The 25,915-nt window shown below is 31.9% G+C and overlaps 1 protein-coding gene across 3 annotated transcripts in view; it reads left to right on the top strand.

Annotated features, from left to right (window-relative positions):
* Positions 1–5,911: 5,911 nt before the first annotated feature.
* Positions 5,912–25,915, top strand: part of LOC116851341 (vacuolar protein sorting-associated protein 45) — a 132,174-nt gene continuing 112,170 nt past the window's right edge. Inside the window, exons 1-2 of one of the 3 annotated variants that reach the window (XM_032830660.1) lie at positions 5,912–6,198; positions 6,325–6,523. In XM_032830660.1, coding sequence (XP_032686551.1) covers positions 6,106–6,198; positions 6,325–6,523 — 292 coding nt within the window. In that variant the 5' untranslated portion in view covers positions 5,912–6,105. The remainder of the gene's footprint in view (positions 6,199–6,324; positions 6,524–25,915) is intronic. The other 2 variants (XM_032830659.1, XM_032830658.1) reach the window with 2 other exon arrangements.

Here is a 25,915-nt window from a genome sequence, read left to right as displayed (position 1 = left end):
AATGGCGGCCGATCCGTCGATGAGACCACCCGGCTTCTCGCAGTCCAATCATGCGCCCCCTCTCAAACTCGGTTAATTGAACGTAATCTCTTCGAGTGCGTCGTAAAGGCATGCCGACTAGTCAACGAGATCTCCATAAGCAGAAACAGTGGTCCACTACACATACGTGGCCTCTGCAAGCCCTTTTATAGGTCATGGGTGGCAGCACTTGCGCGACCACTGGTGGCAAGATCGTTCAACTCATCACGTCACAACGCTAATCGATTGACTATCTGTCTGAGCTGTAACCGCATGCCGAGTTTCGTACGATTCCGATAACTCCTTCTGGGTGCGTGAATTTTTATGTCAATGAGTGTATTTTAAAATTAGTATGTTTGAAATGTTAATTTGACAGATTTTATACTGTTCTTATTTTGTTACATACGAAATTGTTACATACAAAATGACATAAATCCAATATTATTATAGGTTAATATTTACTACAAGTGAGATTACTAATATTTCTTTTCATTAATTTAATATCAGTAAAAGTGTAACAGATCATTTATTCATATATTGATATATAAGGAAAATGATAAGCGTTAATCATTAGAATAATAATTACGTACCTACCGACTTTTATCTTTTTATTTCTCTTGAGGACAAAGTATCACCTCACGTCGCCATGAAGCTAATCCGATTACTGCTGAGACAGCTTTTACTAAAATCTGATTAAGCTAGGGAATTTTTTGAAATGGGTCGATTGAGTACCACTGTTCAGTCGGATTTCCAATCCGACAACTTATCGTAAACACCCATCATTCTCGATGATATAGTTTTTAGTAGCAACGAAGATGTATTTAAGGAGTTATCTCTTTTCTTTCGGAGGATTAATAGAAGGATATAATTTGGATTAAACCGTATTCTGTATTGTTGCAAGATTGGAATTTTATATTGCTGATTACGTTTATGTTTTACTTGGGTGGTCAAAGAACTAGTTTCACGACCATAGTAACAACAACACACATATACGAAATAACAAATATCTTATAAGTGTACATGCGTGTGTAAAGTACTCTGTGACGTGTTATTGAAATCAAAATAAATAAAACTGCAAGGTTAATAATAACAGGAAAATAATAACAAAAGAAGAAAACTTATAAAAATAAAAAATTTTTGTTGATAAATAATCCTTATAAGAAATTAATAGTAGTACTGTAATAAATTGGCGAGTGACAAATTACTCTTGCGCCTTGTAATTTTATTACTTTTGTACAAACAAAATAAAGGTACTGCAACAATACTTAATGAAACAATAATTAATCACTGGCCAATATATATTATAGCTAGAGAAAATATATATTTTATAAAAGGATATTATTTAAAAAAACAATATTAAATTTTAAATTTTGTGAAATGCCTACATAAATGTAATTCACTGTTGTGGCTTCGTTCTTCGAGGTAGAATCAATTTGTCACTGTCAACTGGAGAATGAAACCTGTAGGAGACGATGAAAGCATGAAAAGGAGAATAGAGTGAAGTAAATTGATGGATAGACAAATGTCACATAAGTAACTAATATTCTAAACCTATATAAATCTATAATATTTATATCTTGAAGATGCATGAATATGCAATACGAACTCAAAGTTAACATATTTTGCTATCTGTCTTTGTGAGCACTATAATTTTAGATGTTGGATTGATTCTTTTCTTCGATTAATGTTTTTGTTCCAACTTTGAGAACGAAGATATAATGCTTTCCCAAAACTGCTGGGATTAAATCATAACAGAGACCATCCAGCCAACAAAGGCGAGACTGATCCATTCAACAAAAACAAGACAGATGATTGATCCAGCTAGTGAAGACAAAATCTTTGCTAATGTCTTACCAAAAGAAGCCCGATTTCCGTAAGAAAAGACGAAATACTTATAAAAATTAAAATAAGAAATGAAGAAATCTTTGATACTGTATATGTTATATATACATACTTATTACACTTGTTATATGAGTATTTTATTTTAGGATAGGTTCGCTTTACATAAAAAATATATTTAGACGCGTATTGGATCACGTCGATTCTGTTGAAGGCGATCACTTTCACAAGGCTTAGACTGGAACGTAGTTGAATAGCGAGCAAGCCATCAAGTTGCATCCAGTTCAGTAAATATATTTTCTTTTTCTTCGGTTCTTTTTTTTTCTTTCACTGATATATTTTCTACGGTTACTGATCAGTACCCGTAAAAAATATATCAGTGAAAAAAAAAAAAAAAAGAACCGAAGAAAAAGAAAATATATTTACTGAACTGGATGCAACTTGATGGCTTGCTCGCTATTTAACTACGTTCCAGTCTAAGCCTTGTGAAAGTGATCGCCTTCAACAGAATCGACGTGATCCAATACGCGTCTGAGTATATTTTTTATATAAAGCGAACCTATCCTAAAATAAAATACTCATATAACAAGTGTAATAAGTATGTATATATAACATATACATAGTATATGTATATGTATAGTATCAAAGATTCCTTCATTTCTTATTTTAATTTTTATAAGTATTTCGTCTTTTCTTACGGTAATCGGGCTCCTTTGCTAAGACCTTTGCTAAAACATTAGCAAAGGTTTTGTCTTCACTAGCTGGATCAATCATCTGTCTTCTTTTTGTTGAATGGATCAGTCTCGCCTTTGTTGGCTGGATGGTCTCTGTTATGATTTAATCCCAGCAGTTTTGGAAAAACATTATATCTTCGTTCCCAAAGCTGGAACAAAAACATTAATCAAAGAAAAGAATCAATCCAACATCTAAAATTATAGTGCTCACAAAGCCGATAGCAAAATATGTTAACTTTGAGTTTGTATTGCATATTCATGCATCTTCAAGATATAAATAATATACATCTATATAGGTTTAGAATATTAGTTACTTATCTGACATTTGTCTATCCATCAATTTATTTCACTCTATTCTCCTTTTCATGCTTTCATCGTCTCCTACAGGTTTCATTCTCCAGTTGACAGTAACAAATTGATTCTACCTCGAAGAACGAAGCCGCAACAATGAATTACATTTATGTAAGCATTTCACAAAATTTAAAATTTAATGTTTACTTAAATAATATCCTTGTTTACTTAAATAATATCCTTTTATAAAATATATATTTTCTCTAGCTGTAATATATATTAGCCAGTGATTAATTATTGTTTCATTAAGTATTGTTGCAGTACTTTTATTTTGCTTGTACAAAAGTAATAAAGTTACAAGGCGCAAGAGTAATTTGTCACTCGTCAATTTATTACAGTACCACTATTAATTTCTTATAAGGATTATTTATCAACAAACATTTTTTATTTTTATAAGTTGGTAATTATTTAGTTTAGCGGCCTCACCTCCGATTTCGATGAAAATAGACTCAATCGACGCGTTTTTGCATGCCAAATAACTTTTTCCTCTGACAAAATCGTCGCTCTCTACTGCGAAGCGAGATATTAATAGACAAAGTTGAGGGCATGTTAGGTTAGAAAATCTGTCATACCATCTATCTCTAGCTATGTAACTGGGGGGCTTCGCCCGTAACACGGTGGGGTGGGAGCTACAGTCTTTTGTGAGAAATTCACTCTTTAGCTTAAGCATAAGAGACTATAGCTCCCACCCCTCGTGATAGGGGGGCGAAGCCCCCAATTACATAGCTAGAGATAGATGGTATAACAGATTTTCTAACCTAACACGTCCACAACTTTGTCTATTAATATCTCGCTTCGCAGTAGAGAACGACGATTTTGTCAGAGGAAAAAGTTATTTGGCATGCAAAAATGCGTCGATTGAGTCTATTTCCATCGAAATCGGAGGTGAGGCCGCTAAACTAAATAATTACTTATAAGTTTTCTTCTTTTATTATTGTTTTCACCTTGCAGTTTTATTTATTTTGATTTCAATAACACGTCACAGAGTGCACACGTATGTACATTTATAAGGTATTTATTACTTCACGTATATGCGCAACGCATATGTCCGACGAACACGCTATGTCAAAAAGTCAAATACGCATAAGCCACACACTATAAAAAAAGCTTTGGCTGACCAGCATGTATTACTACTTATTCAGTGTTACTAATCCACAGAAATTTAATTTGAGTTACCTAGGGGTTTTCGCTGGTACCAACGCTATCCCCTCCCTTTTTATGAATTTTGTCGCGTAACCAGAATAAATAAAATTTTATTAGAAAACAACACCAGATAATTTTATAATCAATAATACAATTTTACAAAATGATCTCGTGTATTTGTAACGGTATTTTTCTTCCTAATCTACTGCTTGCAGTCGTAAAACAGCATTAGGTAGCTTTGGGTTATCATGAATCACAAAATAGCAGTAGATGGTGATGTCTGTAATTTATTTCTGCTCTAGAGAAATGATTCGGAGAGGTATTATTGGAAACACCCTTTGTTCCACATTTAGTGATTAAAAAATTTTCAATTACGTTTTTTATTACACAAACCAGTTGATTGGTTATATATTATCTTACAAGATATTTTAGGTAATATGCGACCAATAAACTGATTTTGTGTACGTATGTGTCAAGATGTGTTAAACAATTGGAAAGCGCTCAAAGATAATACTTGCGTCGACTTGTGTCTCTTGTTGGAAAGCAACCATTATGTCTATGGTTTCGACACATTCCCGCTTGCCTGATGAATCAACAGTCATGAAAAACGATTAGCTAAAAACGGATACGGCTGATTGAAATTTTCTAGTGATTATCATTCTAGTGAATAGTATAGGGTGGGACCCGATTGATCACGATACGATTGAACACAGATTGGGTGCTTTCCAATTGCTTAACACATCTTGACACACACGTACACAAAACCAGTTTATTGGTCATATATTATCTAAAATATCTTGTAAGATAATATGAAACCAATAAGTTGTTTTTGTGTGACACAGTGTACGCAACTGGAAAGCACCTATTGTAATTATTGGTTTGACCTGATAATTCACTAGATAATTCTTTTCACCGGTTGGTTGTGTCCAATCGTACTGTGGCCAATCAGGATGTTCCCCAAAGGCCCTAAAGACTAAATCACACTAACGATTGGCGATAAATGATTGACGATTAAAGATTAGAACTTGACCAATTGGAACAAAGCAAGCCAAGGCTGAAGCTTGTTGATTCGTTAAAATCTAATATTTAATTGTCAATCATAAATCGCCAATCGCTAGTGTGATTTCGCCTTTAAGAGCCAATCACACTAGCGATTGGCGATTGACTATTGACAATTAAGATTATGGCTCCTGCATACAGGACGCGGTAATGCTTGTCGCGCGGCGGAATTTTGCACGACAGCCAATCAATATGCTGCTTTCCGTAATAACCTTCTAGCTCTTACGGAAAAACAACATATTGATTGACTATCGCGCGGACTTCCGCCGCGCGGCAAGCATTAAGGCTATCGCACACAAATTGACATAACTGCATATGCATAGCATAAGACCGTATGTACCAATGAGCATCGAGTATTAAGTCGCCATATTGGTGTTCGATGCTTAATATTCGATGCTCATTGGTCCATACGATCTTATGCTATGCATATGTAGTTATGTCAATTTGTGTGCGATAGCCCTTACCGCGTGCTGTATGCAGGAGCCATTATTCTTGGCTTGCTTTGTTTCAATTGGTCAAGTTCCAATCGTCAATCATCTATCGCCAATCGTTAGTGTGATTTGGCCTTTAAGGTGCTTTTCGTTTTACCCACTGAGAAAAGCCGTACGTATTCACTACGTAGTTTAGATGGGGTGGGACCCGATTGCCACGGTACGATTGAACTCAGATTGTAATGATTGGTTCGACTTGGTAATTCACTAGATAATTCCTTGCATCGGTTGGTTGTGTCCAATCGTACTGTGGTCAATCGGGACGCTCCTGTTTAGATGCATGGTTCTATAGACGGCGCTTCGCATACGCGAATCAGCTGAAATTTGTTTTTGACGTCTCTCCTCTCTAGTTGAATTCAGTTTTGCTTGTCACTTTTGCCGGTGCTTGGTGTAATTTTATAAATGATTTAGGAACGCAGTAAATAATTGTGACGGGAGTAAACAGATGATTGAAGTATTTTAATATAAAAATGAATGTTGTTACTGCTTTAAAGTTTTATGTATCGAAAATGACAGAAGACAGTGGCCCTGGTATGAAAGTTTTGTTAATGGATAAGCAAACGGTAAAAGTGGTTTATATGTATATATATTGTGTTTATTTTTGTATATATGATGTGTATTGATAATTAACTTATTATTATCAAATTTGTCTATGTTTACACAAAATTTTAACTTTTTTTTATTTTTAGACGAGTATAATCAGCTTACTTTATAGCCAGTCTGAAATATTGATGAAAGAAGTATATTTATTTGAACGGATAGATACTGCTCTACATAATGATACTTTGAAACACTTAACATGTCTAGTATTTATAAGGCCAACAAAGGAAAATATTGATCTGCTTTGTAAAGAACTTAGGTATCCTAAATATGGAGTATATTATATTTGTAAGTAATATATATGTATATATAATTATTACACTTACAATCCAGCAAACAAGATGACATCATATGATGTCTTAATGATGTATTATTGACATTAGAAATATCAATAATACATCATTAAGACATCATCTTGTTTGCTGGGAAATGACATATGCTTTGTACATATATAATATATATACAAAAACTTAAAAAATACATTCTATAATTATTTATATTTAGAATATAAAAGTTTTGTAATTTATGAATAGAGAGTGTTCAATAATATATATATTTTTTATATGTAATATTCTTTCAAAACAAAATTAACTTCTTATCATATTTGCAGTATAAAACTTTTGCATTATTGACATAATACAATTTTAGTAAAATGTTATTTTAATGCATATAATTCCCAAAAAAGAATCAACATTTTGATTTTTACAAAATTTTATGAAGCAGACCTCAAATATTTTTAAGTAAACATATTTGGAGGTTGTATGGCTAAATTGACTAGGAAAATATTAAAATAATGAACATAGTCATTTCCAAAAACTTACATACCATGAATATGAAATAATATCATTGAAGAGTGTTATAGATATTGATACTCACAGAATGTAACACATTTTGAATTGAATAAGAATCATTTCTAATTTACAAAATACCTAATTTACTTGAACTTATTTCAATTTTACCACCAAATTTAACATTTAATTAAAGTTGATAAGTTAGATAATAAATGAAATAAGAATGTAACTTTATTTTTATATATAATCAGTATTAATTGTATGTAAAATCAGTTCATAGTATACGGAAAGATTAAAACAAAATTTGATTTTTTCATCTTTGCATAGTAAGCGAAAAGAATAAAACCAAATTTGATTCTTTTATCTTTAATTTATCCATTATATTGTCATCAAGCTTAATTTCTTGTATTACATGTCACACAAATATAAATACAGATCAGGTAATAGATATCTGTCCTGTGTTCATATGTGAAAGTTTAGCATTAATATACAAAAACAATAAAAAATAATAATAAGCGTATTCTATCTTTTAGATTTATTTATCCTAATGAAATTTTTTTACAAAAGTAAAAGAAAACACACTATAGGAATATAAAAATTCCCCAAAATTATGTGAATAATATTACTATAAAACAGATAATTTAAATATATTTGCTCCTGAATTTGACAGGATTTAGAAAAAACATAAAAAGCTATTAAAGCAATATTTATGTAAGAAACAAAAGAGAAATTAATTAAAATCACTAAGTATAATAGGTCTGTTATTTTTTTTCAAGTAAAAGATAATTCAAGTAATATTAATATTTTTACAAAAATATTGTATTACAATAATTAGTAATGTGTTTTTGCAATTAGAATGATGTGTTATGCGTTTTATTAATAACTATGCATTCAAAAAATAGATGAGAATGCGAGAAGAATCTAACATTGAGACTAAAAAATTTACCCAAGTCATCCTAGAATATATAGAAGCTTTTAATTTATTTTTGTTATAATAATTCAATAATTATTTGTTATAATAATTTAATTCCACAATTTTGATGAGTTCCAACTATACAGAATGTTTTTCGTTACGTTGTTCTACATATAAAGGATTAATATAAGTTAATCATAATATGTATACTTTGTATACGTGAATATGTCTCAATTTAAAATAATCTTTTAAGTTAATAAAGATTTCTATACAAGATTTTAATTGTTTGAACTAATCATTTGCCTTTCTAAATTAATGGGTCTGCCATATAGTAAAAATGGATATTTCTTAAAAATTAGCAAAGAGAGAGTCTTATGCAATGTTTAAAGGAAGGAACTCCTCTTGTATAGAAATATCTATGATATAGAACAAATTGAATAAAAATTAACTAAATTAAAAATGTTATTAATAGATTTAACCCGTAAGTGGGCGCGTATCGGTCATTTCGACCGAAATATATTTAAGCACATATATGTGTAATAATTAAGTAATAATTAATAAATTATCAATCCAATTATTAAAAGAAACATAATAATTAAAGGAAATAATTTTATTATGTCACTATCTCTTTTTTTCCCCATCTTTTTTTCTCTTTACCATTTCTATATCTAATATGTTTAGGAAACATATTAAACTTATTATACATATGTGAATATATTAAAAATAAAATCATAATATTTTTATTTTAACTGCATTAGTAAAAAATGACATTTTTTTAGTTTAATAAAGTAAAATAAAGTTTAGTTTAATAAAATAAAATAAAAATTTCTTGCTTCCCTCGTTTTACTTTGATTAACTTAAACATTGATTTAATAAACTTAAAAATTTATTTGATAAGTTTAGAAATAGAGAATAAATTTTCTTGATTTAATGGCAATATTAAAATTATCACATTATGTATTGTTTCAATAATTCAAGTATTAATTTTAATAATATCGCTATTAAATAAAAAATATATACTCCAATTACGCGTGCTGTTGAAAATTTTATTGATTCAACAAAAAAAGAGAGAACCGTCCGTCCAACTACGATGTCGGAAAGACGTTCGGCGACACATCGAGCGACGCTGACGCGGCAGAGATAAAAGATTAACGTTAGTAAGCGCGCTATAGTCTTTTAGACCGACTGCTAAAAACGTATCAAATTTCACATAGAAATAAGCGCATCTACGCCGTCTACTTCTCCATATCTTCTCTATACGAGAAAACATCAAAGAAAATTTACGTAAAAGCGAAAATACGATAATATCAATAGATTAGGTGATATAGGTAAAAAACGAAAAAGTACGGGGAAATGACCGATACACGCCCACTCCCGGGTTAAATACTTATATTTCTGAAAAAGTCTATCTTCTCACGAAATATAGCGAAATTATTACAAATACGCCTAAAGTTAATATATTTTCATCATTTTATAATTTTTAATCGTTTTTTAATGTAATAAAATTTAATTGAAATAACATTAAAATAATTAAAATTGATATTTTCAAAATATATTATAGATGTCAAATAATCTTGATCTTGAGTTATGTTAAAGAGGTTGATGTTCTGGATAATGTACATATTTCATTAAATGAGAATTGCTTCATAAAATTTTATTTGCACTTTTAAAAAAATTTTTTAAACTTTTAAAAATTTATTTTAAGTTTAAAAAAAGATTTTTTTTTTTAATTAGCAAAGGTCTTATGCAACGTTTAAAGGGAAGAGTTCCTTTCTGTATATTATATTTATTTTTTTAACATATAGAATATTTTTTCAATATATAATTATTAATAAAATCAGTAACATATGATTTTAATTGCAAAAAGATATTGTATATTAACATTTTTTGGTAAAACTGGAGTTTTACCAAAACTGGAGGGGACCCACTTCCGATGATCTTGATTTTGATATATATTATCAAAGAGACCCTTTTGAGTAACATTCAAAAAGTTTTAGTCGTCGCTCACCCAGGTAGAACACAAAGTCATATAAAAGTCAAAATGACATAAAAATGATGTCATTTTGATGTCAAACGATACCATTTTCATGACAATTTTATGTCAAAATGATATTATCTTGACATCAAAATAATTTTGTGTTCTATCTGGGTCATTGTTTGTTAAAAAGCTATGTTTAGCTATGTATGAAACAAGTTTCATAGGTAAGTAGGTACAAACGTATTGATAGTTTTTTTTAATTATGAACTCGATGTATCCATTAGATCAGGGCTCGGCACATTTTGCCCTTTTCGGCCGATTTTCGGGAGCTACGCCTTCTATCTCCCCCTTGCCGCGCGGCGGGTCATGCAAGTGACGGTCGTGCCTCTAAGCTTGGAGCCGCGACTGACCCGACCGTCGCTTGCATGGCCCGCCGCGCGGCAAGGGGGAGATAGAAGGCGTAGCTCTCGAGAATCGGCCGAAAAGGGCAAAATGTGCCGAACTCTGCATTAGATAATCCGAATGTAGAATAAATTTCTTAATATACATTTTTTCTATTAATATATATAAATATTGAAACTTTAATCTAATATTAAGTATAATACTCAATTACTATTAAATCGAAGTATGTATGTAAAATAGTATACAGGGTGTCCCGCTACTACCGCATTATCTCTTAAGTACGGATTCCTAAGGTAATTTGAAGAAAAAAATCCTAATGCAAAAATGTCGAGGCTATAATACTTTTCAAATTATAAACGATTAAAGTTGACCAATTATATTGGCTAAAGTACGCGCGCTCAGGTACGGTACAACACACAATGGTACAGATGCATACACATAAGTGAGAATTTGCATAAGATATGAAATTAGTTGTAAATCCCCGAAAGAAACGTCAAATGTGTGACAGCTTACTGATTCTCATAAATGTATTGTGTGATATTTTATTCATAACATTTTGACGAAATTGTTATTATTTGCGATATATTTATTTAAATGATAGAAAAGGCAGATTATTATTACATATATTGTTGTATGTATAGAATTTCCGTATCAATATTTGGAAAAAGGACGACATATGCATACACCTGTACCATTGTGTGTTGTATCGTACCTGAACGCGCGTAACCAATATAATTGGTTAACTTTAATCGTTAGGTTTATATGTTTATATGTTTATAATTTGAAAAGTATTATAGCCTCGCCATTTTTGTATTAGGATTTTTTTACTCAAATTACTTCAAGAATCCGCCCTTAAGAGATAATGCGGTAGTGACAGGACAACCTGTATATGCCGAGAAAGGGACGAAGCCTCTCCTGCTGCACTCCCTCTTTAAAAAAACCAACCTTACTTAACTAACCTAACTTATCTATTAAAATATGGTAACCATACATATATATATACGTAATCAAACTTTTACGTTTTAATAATACATAACATAATACATACATTTACATAATTTGTCAATGGAAGACAATATAAGAATAGAGATGCAGGTATTGTTTGCGATATTTTTTGTACATAGTATACGGTATATTTTGTACATTGTACGGTTTATTATATTTTAATAGATCGGTTAAGTTAGGATTAGTTTTTTTAGCAAGGAGGTGCTTCCTGTGCATATACGGTTTATTATATTTCTATATATATACTATGTGCAAAAATATACATATGGGCATATACATGCAATATTTATCTGATTTATTTAATATATCTAATCTAGAAAAATTTTGTTACATTCATATAACTTCTTTTGTTAATAACTTTTTAATAAACAATGAACGACGACTAAAACCTTTTCAGTGTTACTCAGGAGGATAAGTAACACTGATCTTATACCAACATATACCAACATGAAGATCATCGGAGATAGGTTCCCTAATTTTACCTTTTTTTATTAAATAATATAATACTTAAGTTGTGGTAGAGAATAGAAAAGGCTATATGTATCCGAAAAACGCCCAACGTTTGAATTATGCTGTTAAACAAATTATTGACTTTATAGAAATAAATTTTTAATGAATAATTCTTCATATTTTTATTTTAATATTACATATAAACCTCATCATAAAAGATAAAATATAACGCAGTTATTAGTGTTTCTGCGAAGCTAGTTGTCGCTAGCAGGTTTTTTCGACATTCAATCTTCATATCTTGAAGATTATCCAAAACTATTTATCTAAAACAAAAATTAAAGTCGTTAAAGTATTATGTTGATATAAAAGTTCGCCCTGTTTATAATCATATAAAATTTACATATATTTATTTATAAATATTTAATTATTATATATAATTTTTATATAATATTTAATTATTATATATAATTTTTATATAATATTTAATTATTATATATAATATTTAATTACTAATGGGTATTTATTAATAATTGTTAATATTTTAATTTTAAACTACAATTAAATTAATTAAATATTTGCAGTTTTGTTGACTTGCCATTTTTCCGGAAGCTGTGTAATTCTATTCTTGTAGAGATTCTAGGATTTCTGAATAAAGAACTGATTTAGTTAGTTTTTACAAGCTTGCAAAGAAGGGATGTTCATACTATTTAAATTGTTTAAACTATAGAGATTTATAAATACATAGAGATTAAATACATGGCAATCAAAGGATGCAAGGTCTGATGAATAAAGTGGACGGACCAATAATAGTTAAATTGTAAAAGTTTTTACCGTGTTGCCAAAGATGTGTATGGTTATTGTCGTAATAAAACACAGCATATTCTTTGTTCGCCATTTTTGATTGTTTGTTTCAATTTGCTCAGCTGAGCAATATTTGTCTGAATCAATAGTTTGGTGACAGTAGTTTATATGATTTTTTTTCAATATCACCAGATATATAATATAATTTTTGGGTGCAAGCTGGATGCTGGTGTCATTACAAAAATCTTGCCGCGTTTATACGATGATATTTCGCTTTACACACACGCATACGCTATGTACACGCGTGCACGCACGCACGCACGCACGCACGCACGCACGCACGCACGCACGCACGCACGCACGCATGCACACACACACACACATGCACACACACACACACACACACACACACACACACACACAGCGGATTGAGATAAACATAAAAGTCTTATACTGTTTTGCGATATTTACAATAATAGTCGAGAAATTAATTACGATTAAAATTAATTAAGATTAAGGCAAAACACGCGCTGAATGATCGGAGGAGAAACACACGAGTTGCAGCGCGGATCCAGTAATATAGCGGATGCCAGCGCTTATATCCAGTGATGCGATTTTTAGCCCGCGCACACTGGCTAAGCACAGGCATTGGCGCGATGTTCTTTCTGTCACCGCGCGCCGGCATCCGCGTGCTATATTACTAGGTCTGCGCTGCGGTTCTTCCGACCGTTCTGTGCACGTTCTTCTTTAATTTTTCACAATTAATTTCTCGATTATTATTGCAAATATCGCAAAACGATGTAGGATTTTTATGTTCATCTTAATTCACTCTACGTCCTTACGAGAGATTGTTAAAATGGTCTGGGACACCTTGTATATATATAATCCATCTCTTTATGGAGCCAGTATATACAGTGTGTCTCATAACACTTATACCATTGCTTGTGAGAACATAGAACGAATTAAATGAACAAAACTCCAATCCTATACCGTGCGATATTTTGTATTTGATATTTGATATTTGTAATAATTAACGAGATATTATTTTTAAAAGATCGAATAAAAAAACTTTTAAAAATTAAAATTAAAAATTAAAAAGAGAAGAATTGGTTCTATGATATAAATCAAATTAAAGGAAAAAGAGAAAAGAGCATTTGAGAGCCAGGCACATATGTTGTTATGCTATTTATATGCAATAAAATATGCTAATAATTATAACAATATATGTTTTGGACCGATTTTGTTCCTCTTCAGTAAAAAATAAAATAAAAAGTAGTACTAGTTAATTGTGCAAAGGTTAAATAGAAATTAAAAACTAAAACGCAAACTAACAACGCATAAAAAATTTCGCTATACGGATCTATGTAGATGTAGAAGACACAAATACAATAAAGCATTGCCTCTCTCTCCTCTGAAGTTACATCAGCGCATCATTGTCAACGAATAACGTTTAAGAAGACGATGTAGTGCAGGCTAAGTTGAAAGAAATAGTCTGCTCAATGATAGTGCCGAGGAGAAAGATAAAATTATGTAAATTTAAATAAAAATTAAATAGATAAACATGACATGCGCCACAATTACACAAAGAGAGAGGAAGACGCAGAATAAAGTCTTAATTACTAAAATGACATTAGAGATGTCGCTTCTGAACGGTATTTCTGAACGTTATCTAGGGAGAGGAGAGTATCGTAAGCTGGAACATCAGATAGCTCAGTAGTTTAGACTAGTCGCCCGGCAAGCGAGAGCCCTGGCCTAGCAAACCATGCTTTCGATATTTTTCTCTCTGGAACGAAAAGATACGTAGGTCCCGAACGCACGGCGTTCCGCCGCCACCTAGTACGCCTTCCTCTTTCTATGGTTGCAAGACAAAGAAAAATCCACGCGGCTCAAATCCGGACCAAATCTAATATTAATTATCTAAATGTCATTAAGACATGAAGCAGTAGATGTTTAAACTCGATTTGCAGAGATCCGTTCGCGGTACAACAATGTTAAAGCGAATAATGTGAAACGATACAACCGATATAATAAGATCGAAGATGTCAAATAGCAAATCTCGCGAGGTAGGGGAAGAATCATAACATAAACATATATTAAAATTTAAATTTATTTAGAATGTCTGAGTACCGTTGGCCAAGAAATTCAGTTTCAATTTAATTGTTAAGATCTTTATCTTTTTATTTCATTATATATAAAATTTCTGAAATCAAACGTTTAAAATACAAATATTCTATATCAAGAATTTCTACGTTTTCCCAATCAAAATGTGATTATAGTCAATTTGATATACTTTAATAACTGGAATTAAAGGCAAGTTGTTCATAGGTGGTCTAAGGTACTCAGAGATTCGTGTCTTTAAAAGTCTGCTGGTTTGACCCACGTACGACATATCGCAGTTCATACAAAAAATTTTATATATAAAAAAAGAAAAAGATAAAAGTCTTAACAATCAATTTGAAACTGAATTTCTTGGCCAACGGTACTTATTCTAAATAAATTTAAATTTTAATATATGTTTTTGTTATGATTCTTCCCCTTGCGATATTTGCTATTTGACATCTTCGGTGTTATTACCGGTTGTATTGTGTCGCTTCATATTATTCGCTCTAACATTGTTGTACCACGAACGAATCTCCGCAAATCGAGTTTAAACATCTACTGCTTCATGTCTTAACAACATTTAGGTAATTAAGACTTTATTCTGCGTTTTCCTCTCTCTTTGTGTAATTGCGGTGCATGTCATATTTATCTATTTAATTTTTATTTAAATTTACATAATTTTATTTTTTCCCTCGGCGCCATCATTGAGGAGACTATTTCTTTCAACTTAGCCTGCACTACATCGTCTTCTTAAACGTTGTTGGTTGGCAATGATGCGTTGATGTAACTTCAGAAGAGAGAAGCAATTTTTTATTGTATTTACGTTTTCTACGTTTACATAGATCCATATAGCGAAATTTTATATGCGTTGTTGGTTTGCGTTTTAGTTTCGAATTCCTATTTAACCTTTGCGTAATTAACTAGTACTGCTTTTTACTTTTTATTTTTTACTGAAGAGGAGCCAAATCGGGTCGAAACGTATATTGTTATAATTATTAGCATAATTTATTACATATAAATAGCATTACAATATCTGTGCCTGGCTCTTAAATGCTTGTTTCTCCTCTTCTTTTAATTTGAAAAAGCTTTTGTTTACTTCAATTCATAACTTAATGTAAATAAACTAAGCTCTTATAGAAGCTCGCGAAACAATATGAAAGGATATATTGTCCATAGAGTTGCTATCTTCATCGCATTGATAGAGAAGAAGAAAGAAAGAGGAGAAATAGAAGGAATAAATACGAGGACAAAAATAGAATCATATTGTTGCTATTATCCATTTCAGTCTTACATTTTCTTTTTTAAGAATACTAGAAATATATATATATATATTTTTTTTTTTTTTTATAGTATTCTTATGTTATATATGAAACGTAAAAATATATAAACAATTAATTTTTATTTAAAGAAAAATTTGACATTTTTTAACAAATAAATTAAGAGTCGTTCTTTTAAACATATTATTGAAAATATACTATATTAAATTAAAATGCATATTTATTTAACAATTCGTTCAATTTTGCTATTGCTTTTACCGATTTATGAGCTGTTGCATTGTTTTGATGAAAGAAAGTTTTTTTCTTTGCTAAATGAGGCCGTTTTTTCTTGATTTCATCATTCAATCGGTCCAACAATGATGTATAATATTCTCATGTGATTGTTCTTCCTTTTTCAAGATAATCGATGAGGATTATTCCATGTGTATCCCAAAACACACTGGCCAGAATCTTTCCAGCCGATTGTTGCGTCTTTGGTCACTTTGAAGCATTTCCATCTTTTGGAACCCATTGTGCCGACTGTTATTTCGATTCAGATATATAATGGTGGATCCATGTTTCATGGTTATGTATCGACATAAAAATTCCTTTGATTTGTGTCTAAACATGTCCAAACAATGCTGAGAAGTGCGAACTTGTTCATGATTTTGATCGCTTGTTAGCAATCGCGGCAGTTAGTTTTCCATACCCAAATGTTCGTGTAGGATATTGAAGACACGTTTAGATGAGATGCCCACAGCCGCAGCTAGTTCACACAATTTCACTTTGGAGTCATCCAACACGGTATCATGAATTTTTTCACTCATTTCTGGTGTAGTCATTTCATTTGGACGACTACTGCGTCGTGCATCCGATGTGCTGGTACGACCACGTTTAAACTCAGCAATCCAGTTATATACTGTTGCATTCGACGGAGCAGACTCCGCTAAAGTTTTTTTGAAAGTCCTCAATCATTTCTTGGGGTTGCAAGCCTTTCAAATAGAAATACTTAATCACTGCACGAATTTCAGTTTTTTCTATTTTTACAAAATATCAGAAGTTATGTGCTTTCACAAATATACTGATTGTCATAGCTGTCTGCAACTGTGTAGTGAGAGGTTTGAAGGTTGGCACTACTGGAAATTTACGGCGTATTGGAGGTGACAATTGACTTATCAATTAACCTAGTATCTAAGAATATGATAGAAAATCTTATGATACCATTTTATTGACTTACGTAGCAGTTCATAAGGTTGCAAAATCTGATCAGATAAGTCGACTCCTCCCATTTTACTGTTGTACGAAATTACAACATTAGATTCTGTTATATTTTCACCACTGCGTTTATTTTTCTTTTCAGTCGTGATCATTTCAGAGTACTGTAATATCGAAAGCATACTAACGACTTTTTTGTCTCTTCAAAGGAGTAACGATAATGTTAGTATATGAAACACCTTCATCTCACCTACATTCAAATTTTTCGTATTTACTTTTGGAAAATATTTGCGTGTTTAACAGTTCCACATGATTAGTACCCTCATGTACGAGTTGATTGAACAAAATAGGTGAGATGTACCAATTATTAACATAAACATTGCGATCCTGTCTTGCTCCAAGCATTGTTTTCACAGCTATTTCAGATATCCCAATTAGTTTATTTTTTGCAGACTTATCATCAGATTTGCCCGTGTAAATAGAACAATTGTAGATATATTCGGTTTCAAGCTCAGAGCATTTAAAAAATTTAATTCCGAAACGAGCACGCTTCTGCGGAATCAAATTACACTGTTTGAAACTTATTCGACCTTTAAATTTTAGAAGAGATTCATCAATACTTATGTTTGCTCCTGGTCTATAAACTGCAATGTCTAAATCGTTCATATAAATATTCCAATACTGGACGAATTTTCTGAATTTTATCAGTTGACTGATTGTCTGATTTAGAGAAATAAAGCAATCGCATAATAATCTCGAATATGCATAGATTCATTATTTTGGGAAAAAATGGAGTTTCCAGTAATGGATTCGTACCAATACATAGAATAAGATGGTTTCTTTATTATGCTCATAAGCATAATCAATGCGATAAATGTATAAAACTCGTTATCTGATAATGATGTCTATTCATGTATTCTAGACTGTCTTCAATTTTCCAGAATTCTGTAATGACATACGTTTTTCTTTTTGATATATATTGCTTTACGCGTAAATCGTATCCACGAATTCTGGAGTAAAAAAGTTTTTAAAAATATCTGCAGGAGTACTATCAACATTTAAATCAACACAGTTTTTAATTCCTATATACTGGTCTTTGAATTCGTGAATTATTGGGGGTGAATATTCCATTTTCACTCCACGTTAGATCTCTCATAAAATTGTCCTAGCGTTTTGATAACGGTACATCATCAAGGTCATTAAGAACATAATTTAATAAGTTTTCATGGCTAGTATTGAATCGCTCTGCATTTTCATTTTCTATAAGTAATTAGTCATTGTTATCGCTACTGTTCAATTCAGAAATCTCTGGAGATGAATCATCGTAACTTACAGAACTATTGGAAGATTAATCATTCTCCGTTGATACACTGCGTTTGAACTTCGAAGTGCTTGATATTTCTTCATATAGTTGCTTGGTATTTGAAAATTGCAGTTCATTTATTGTACAAGATATTTACGTTATAATTCAGAAGATAATTCTAGATGTTTATAATTGCATGAAAATGTGAAATGAAAACCTAGGAGCGGTTTGGTTATAAAAAGAAACTATGAGACAACGAGCAATGGAAATATACTATTTACAACGAGAAAAATTTGTGACAAAACGTATCTGTCAAAAACTTTTTAGCTGTTATAGCCAGTTTTAGAAAACAAAATTTTCTTCAAATCTCAAATCATTGTCTTGCTAAACACAATATAGAATAACAGTTAACGGCATAGATACTACATTAAAGACGTGGCCTGCAGTATCCGTGGTAAAGAGGATATGCATAATATACTAAAAACACGTATATCACGTGTACGGTAGTCGAAACGCAGAACACATATATCTGACAGCAGTGGAACCGGCCTCAAATCGCAGTTGCTTTCTCAGCCATATTGTATCTGTAACCCTGATTGTTTTAATTTTTATCACGAATGTATATTCAACGAAATAAACCATAATAAATATTAAATACAAAATATTTAGTTATCGAGGTTTGTTACAATTGGATAAATTTTTTTTTGGCCGTCACATTGCATTCGTCATTTTGAATTTTGAAATTTTTACTTTAAATTTATATTCAGTAACTTGAAAATTTGTGGATATTGGATTTTATAAAACTCATAAATTTGATTTTTTAATCACCATATTGAATCTGCCATTTCGAATTTTATTTTTCTGAACCCAAAATTGTATTCAGCAATCTCGAAAAAATTCAGCGACCCTTCTATACCGAGTTTCAATAAATTCGACCAAGTTGTTATTTTCCGAATAGATGATTTGCTATATTGAATCCGCCATTTTAAGTTTTGGAATTTTGACGTCAAATTCGTATTCAGCGACCCCAAAAACCTCTTAGTACCAAATTTCAGTACAATTGGATCATTTTTAGCTTTACATCCACCATATTGGATCCGCCATTTTGAATTTTGGAATTTTGACGTCAAATTCGTATTACGCGACCCCAAAAACTAAGGTACCAAATTTTATGAAAATCGGGCCTATCAATCAGAAAATAAACGATGTGCGCCATATGGCGTCAATGCCGTCGAAGGGGTTAAAGAAGACTGGTGAATGATGACGTGCAATATGATAGATGAGCTGTAGTAGCGATATGTGCTGTTGTATGTTTGTACATTAGGTTAAATTAAACGAAAAAGCCTTTATCATTTTGCAAATAACATTTGCAATGATCTACATTTGAATGATCTACATTTTGCAAATGTAGATTTTTAGTTATTAATGAAAGAAAATTGTTACATAATTGTGTGCGATAATGCACAAATCTTCTTTAATATCTAAAAATCTGTGTGATCATTTGCAAAATTGTAGAAGATTGTTTTGTTCAGTTTGATCTAATGTATAAGTATACAATAGCAGATGGCGCCATCTCTACTATATAGAGTTCTTACACAGGGTGTCTCATTTTAAGAGTTCACTCCAAATAACTTCTTTATTTTTTATTTTAGAGAAAAATATGTCAGACAAAAGTTGTAAATGGTTTTGAGGGGGTCATAAGATGGTTTGACCTTGGATAGTCATTTGAAAATTACGTGAAGGTTACCTTCAATTTCTTAAATGAAATATACCATTTTTCATTACATATTCTTGTAGCTTATCTCGAGAGCTTTCCAAAACACTATAATAAAATATTTTTTTATTGCGTACTTTTCGAGTTATAAAGCTCTAAATCTGCAGTATTTTAATAAAAATATAAATTCGCTTTCCTGTAGTCTTATCTTACATGATCCAGCCAGTCAAGGCAAGATAATCTGAGCATGATCCAGCCATTCAAGACAAGATTCGGATATGACCCAGCTAGTCAAGGCAAGATTCGGATATGACCCAGCCAGTCAAGGCAAGATTCGGACATAATCCAGTCAGTCAAGGCAAGATTTGGACATGATCCAGTCAGTCAAGGCAAGATATGAGCATGATCTGCCAGTTAAGGCAAGATTTGGACATGACCCAGCCAGTCAAGGCAAGAGGAGTTTTTGTACAATTAGGTGTTCGAAAACTTGGCCATTTATTTGTATGCATAACACTAGTCTATGCTGAAAATCGTCCCTAACTTTTTGAAGAACATCTGTATTAATATTTCTGCAAGTTTCTCTGATCCGGTTTTTGATATTTTCAACGGTTGTTGGCTTTTCAGAATACACTTTATCTTTAATGTAGCCCCAGAAATAAAAGTCTAGGTGCGTCTAGTCGGGTGATTTTGGGGGCCATTCTTGAATTTGGCTGCCCACACCAATCCATCCATTCGGGAATCTTACGTTTAAATATTGTGTAACAGCTCGAGATCTATGAGCCGGCGCTTCGTCTTGTTGAAACCACATTTGTCTGAGTACATCGTTGTCAACATGTCTTAAGAGGTTGGGCAGGTCATGTTGAAGAAATGTTAGGTAATTTGTCGCATTGAGGTTTTCTTTAAAAAAATATGGACCAACAATAACATCTCCCAGAATGCCTGCCCAAACATTAATAGACCACTGCCTTTGGAACTCTTGACTTCTCTACCAATGTGGATTAACATCTGAATAATAATGGCAGTTATGTCTATTAATTATGTCTATTATGCCTTCTCTGTTACAAAACGTGGCTTCATCAGAAAAAAGCATATGAGCAACGAACCGGAGATTTTGTTGGATTTGATCTCGAGCCCAGTTACAGAAATGGACTCGGCGTTAGAAGTCCCTCTTTTCCAATTGCTGAGTTAGATGAATGTGGTATGGCTAAAACTTGTTGACCTTGAGCACACGATTGGCTGTTGATTTAGATATACCGTATTGTCTCTCAATTTGTCTCGTAGAGATTTGAGAATTCAAAACAACGGCACCTATAACAGTCAATGATGTTACCTCATCAGGATCTAATTTTCGCCGGTTTCTTCATGGAAAACCCTGCTCTGTCGCAAAGTTTTTTTCTCCTATCAGGATGGCGTCTGTCTTGAAATCTTTCAGCGTAAAGCCTTTCTGCTGTCGAGTAATTATTCCTAGCTTCACCCAAAATGCGGATCATGTCCACAATTTCATTTGGTGGATAAGCAGCCATAATTTTTTAAAGAAAAAAAGGCTTGGCAAAAATCTCGAAAGTTTCTGTCTTACCAAGAAAAAGTTAATGGTTATAATCAATATTAAACAAAGGACAATAAAAGTTAAAGCACAGTTCTCTTAGTACTATTTAAACTACTAAAAATAGTGACCCAATCTCAAATGAGAAGAAGTTTATTAATAATCAAATAATCATACGCGTTTCGGTCTAACTTTACAGACCATCTTCAGTGATTACAATAAAAGAAACAAATTAGATTTCATAAGAATGTCAAACATAAGGTCGCAAATCGTCGGTATTACAAGAGTTGTTATTACACAAAATTTTCGCCACAAAGTTTGATTACGGTAATCGGAAGCACGAACGCAAACAAATAAAATTTGTCCTTAGGACAAAGAAACCTCTCTTTGGAAGACTGAAGGTATAAGTCAATAAAATTCATGTTGTGATATCAGTCACTCCATCGCACGTACTAAAGTGTTGTGGTGTAATTATCTAATAGAAAATACGTGTTAAAATAGAGTAACCGAACTAAGCCCGAGTAAAACAACGAAATTAAATATCTAATTATTAAATAAAAGAGACTTTAGAGCTCCAGCAAGAGTGGTGATGTTAAGTTAATAAGCGTATACTTCCGAATGCCGCAAGCAGAACTGAATAATGTGTGTATATTTACTTAGTCCAAGATATAAATGAAAAACAAATTAAGTCAAATCAAGCAACGTATTATAACATTTACCTAAATTTTCAGTATCAGTCTGAGAATTTAGCTCGCGTGTTTGCATTTTAATAAAAATCATTTCACCAATGATCCTTTTATAAAAAAGGCATTCTTTATGTAAAATTCTTACACTATCCCATCCAAATTCATGACCACACCTGATACGATGCTCCTGAACAACAGAGAGTTGTGATGTAAGATCCCTAAGTAAACGTTTATGCTCAGACATACGTGTGAAAAGCTTTCTGCCCGTTTGATCAACATAAGAGTCACAATCATTGCATTCAAACATATACCCAACATTATTATGGAGATCTCGAGGAAGTCTGTCTTTGTGAACACGAACTAAACCAGAAAGCTTGTTCATAACAGTAAAACATTGAACATTATTAAATTTTTTGAAGATTTTACTAAGTCTGTCAGATATTCTCCCCATATATGGAAAGATGCAATAACACCGAGAGGGGACTGAGGAAGCCGAAGCCTCACTAGATACGGTAGTATTCATTTTGTCGACTAGTCCAAAAACACGTTTTTTAAAGATTCTAAAAATAAAATCAATGGGATAACCATTCTGTACTAAAGTGCGGATGGCAAACGTAAAATTCCTTTTATGGAACGTAGGATGGTTGGAAAAAAATGATTCTATCAACTAACCCTATGATCGTACCAATTTTGTGCTGTAGTGGGTGGAAAGAATTAAAATTGAGTAGGCGGCCAGAGTAGGTAGGCTTGTGGCACAAGCCAACCTAAAATTTAGGTAAATGTTATAATAGGTTGCTTGGTTTGACTTGATTTGTATTTGTTTACACCTTGGACTAAGTAAATATAAACACATTATTCTGTACTGCTTGCGGCATTCGGAGGTGTACGCTTATTAACTTAACATCACCACTCTTCCTCGAGCTCTAAAGTCTCTTTTATTTAATAATTAGATATTTAATTTCGTTGTTTTCTTCGGGCTTAGTTCGGTTACTCTATTTTAACACGTATTTTCTATTTAGATAATTACATCACAACACCTTAGCACGTGCGATGGAGTGACTGATCTCACAACATGAATTTTATTGACTTATATCTTTAGTCTTCCAAAGAGAGGTTTCTTTGTCCTAAGGACAAATTTTATTTGTTTGCGTTCGTGCTTCCGTTTACCGTAATCAAGCTTGTGGCGAAAATTTTGTGTAATAACAACTCTTGTAATACCGACGATTTGCGACCTTATGTTTGACATTCTTATGAAATCTAATTTGTTTCTTTTATTATAATCACTGAAAATGGTTTGTAAAGTTAGACCGAAACGCGTATGATTATTTGATTATTAATAAATTTCCTCTCATTTGAGATTGGGTCACTATTTTTAATAGTTTAAATAGCACTAAGAGAACTGTGCTATAATTCTTATTGTCCTTTGTTTAATATTGATTATTCTCAAGAAGAGTTTTTGTTCCTTATTGTCAATTATGGTTCCTTATGGTTATAATACATATGTGTCTGCCTGCACTGACTGACAATCAATAAACTGTAACAATCGTGAAAGTGCAATTGTTAATTCTTTCGATTTGAAAGTTAGTGCAGGATCATGCTCATATCTTGCCTTGACTGGCTGGGTCATATCCGAATCTTGCCTTGACTGACTGGATCATGTCCAAATCTTGCTTTGACTGACTGGATTATGTCCGAATCTTGCCTTGAATGGTTGGATCATGCTCAGATTATCTTGCCTTGACTGGCTGGATTATGTAAGATAAGAGTACAGGAAAGCGAATTTGTATTTTTATCAAAATACTAAATTTAGAGCTTTATAACTCGAAAAGTACGCAATAGAAAAATATTTTATTATAGTGTTTTGGAAAGCTTTCGAGATAAGCTACAAGAATATGTAATGAAAAATGGTATGTTCCATTTAAGAAATTGAAGATGACCTTCACGTAATTTTCAAATGACTATCCAAAGTCAAACCAATTGTACTACTTTGTGACCCCCTCGAAACCATTTACAACTTTTGTCTGACACATTTTTCTCTAAAATAAAAAATAAAGAAGTTATTTGGGATGCATTTAAAATGGGACACCCTGTATACCGAGTTTGGCCACTACCGTTCATGCTTTTATTGGCTACATTCAATTTTTGTAATAAAATGGCGGTACCAATTAGAAGTAGGACAAAAAGGTGGAAAATTTAAACAGAGAAAGGATATTATAAATGACAGAATACTTATAATCATAGATCTTTAATTATCATAACAGTTTGTTTATTAGTATAATAATCATTTATAAACTTAATAATTTAAAAAGTAATCAATCCTTTCTATTAATTTTTTATATCCATAATGCTTTTCTTGTAGAATCTGTTGATAACGATCACATAGAAATTCCTTTTTGATGATAATTTTTACATCCAATAAAACTGCAGCTCGGCATTTTGACTCCTGCTTATATACATTTGTATTTTAATTATTTATAATCATAATTTATCAATAACCTCTTAAGGTTAGAACTCTAAGTTTCCTCCATTCGTTTGAGATATGTTCCACACAGCAGGAATATCCCAAATATATCACAAGAATATCTTGAAGATATTGCATATCCCAAATATATCTTTAGGATATGCCTATGATATATTTTGGATACCTCTGCTGTGTGGGGTAATGTATACTTTACTATGCATTCATTTAATATACAAGTAACGATATAATAGTTTTACTTCAAAGATGAATTAATTCTTCATTTACATAGTGTAAAACAATCAAAAAAACATATATTATTAACGCACGAAATTATTTCATGATGTGACCGACGGCATTTTATTACAAAATCTGTCTGAGTGGCCAGATTCTATGTATAGGGACTACATATAGCTCACTTACTATATCACGTGTGTTTATTCACTAATTTTCTTTAATTAATACCTCAAGATTTATTGTGAATATCGCAAAACGGTATTGGACTTTTATGTTCACCTTAACCCGTTCTACATTTCCACAAAAATTGCGGAGGAGAGTTTAAGACACTCTGAGTTAAGACATATTAATGTTATATATATATATATATACACACACACACACACACGCGCGCGCGCACACACACACACACACAGTGTGTCCCATAAGTTCGGCAACGGCAAGAAAACTTGGCGGGGGAGCATTTTAGAGAAAAATGTTTCGAATAAAAGTTGTAAGGCTTAAAAAGTCGCATTTAATGACAGTAGTTATTTGACCTAAGATAACGTCGCCAAGGTCAGGACAAGGTCAACTTTGCTTTTTTAGATAGAAATACATATTTTTTATTACGGCATTTTATTCTACGTGAAAAAGCAAACAACTTTTGTTTGAAAAAATTTTTTATATGACCTCTATTTTCTAAGATATTTACGTAAATACAAAATTATTGGTTTCAATAATTTTTTACTTGACTTCTATTAACTTTACCGAAAAATATCAAGACATAAAAATTATTTATTTTGTTCTCATAGAGCTCTGAGAATTTTTTCAGAATTTTATATTAATTTT

This window comes from Odontomachus brunneus, unplaced genomic scaffold (assembly GCF_010583005.1).
Source record: "Odontomachus brunneus isolate Ranch 3 - 2012 unplaced genomic scaffold, Obru_v1 Obru_scaffold_172, whole genome shotgun sequence".
In the NCBI taxonomy this organism is placed as follows: Eukaryota; Metazoa; Arthropoda; class Insecta; order Hymenoptera; family Formicidae; genus Odontomachus; species Odontomachus brunneus.
Note: the sequence above shows the minus strand (reverse complement) of the source record. Positions and strands in the feature narration are given on the sequence as shown.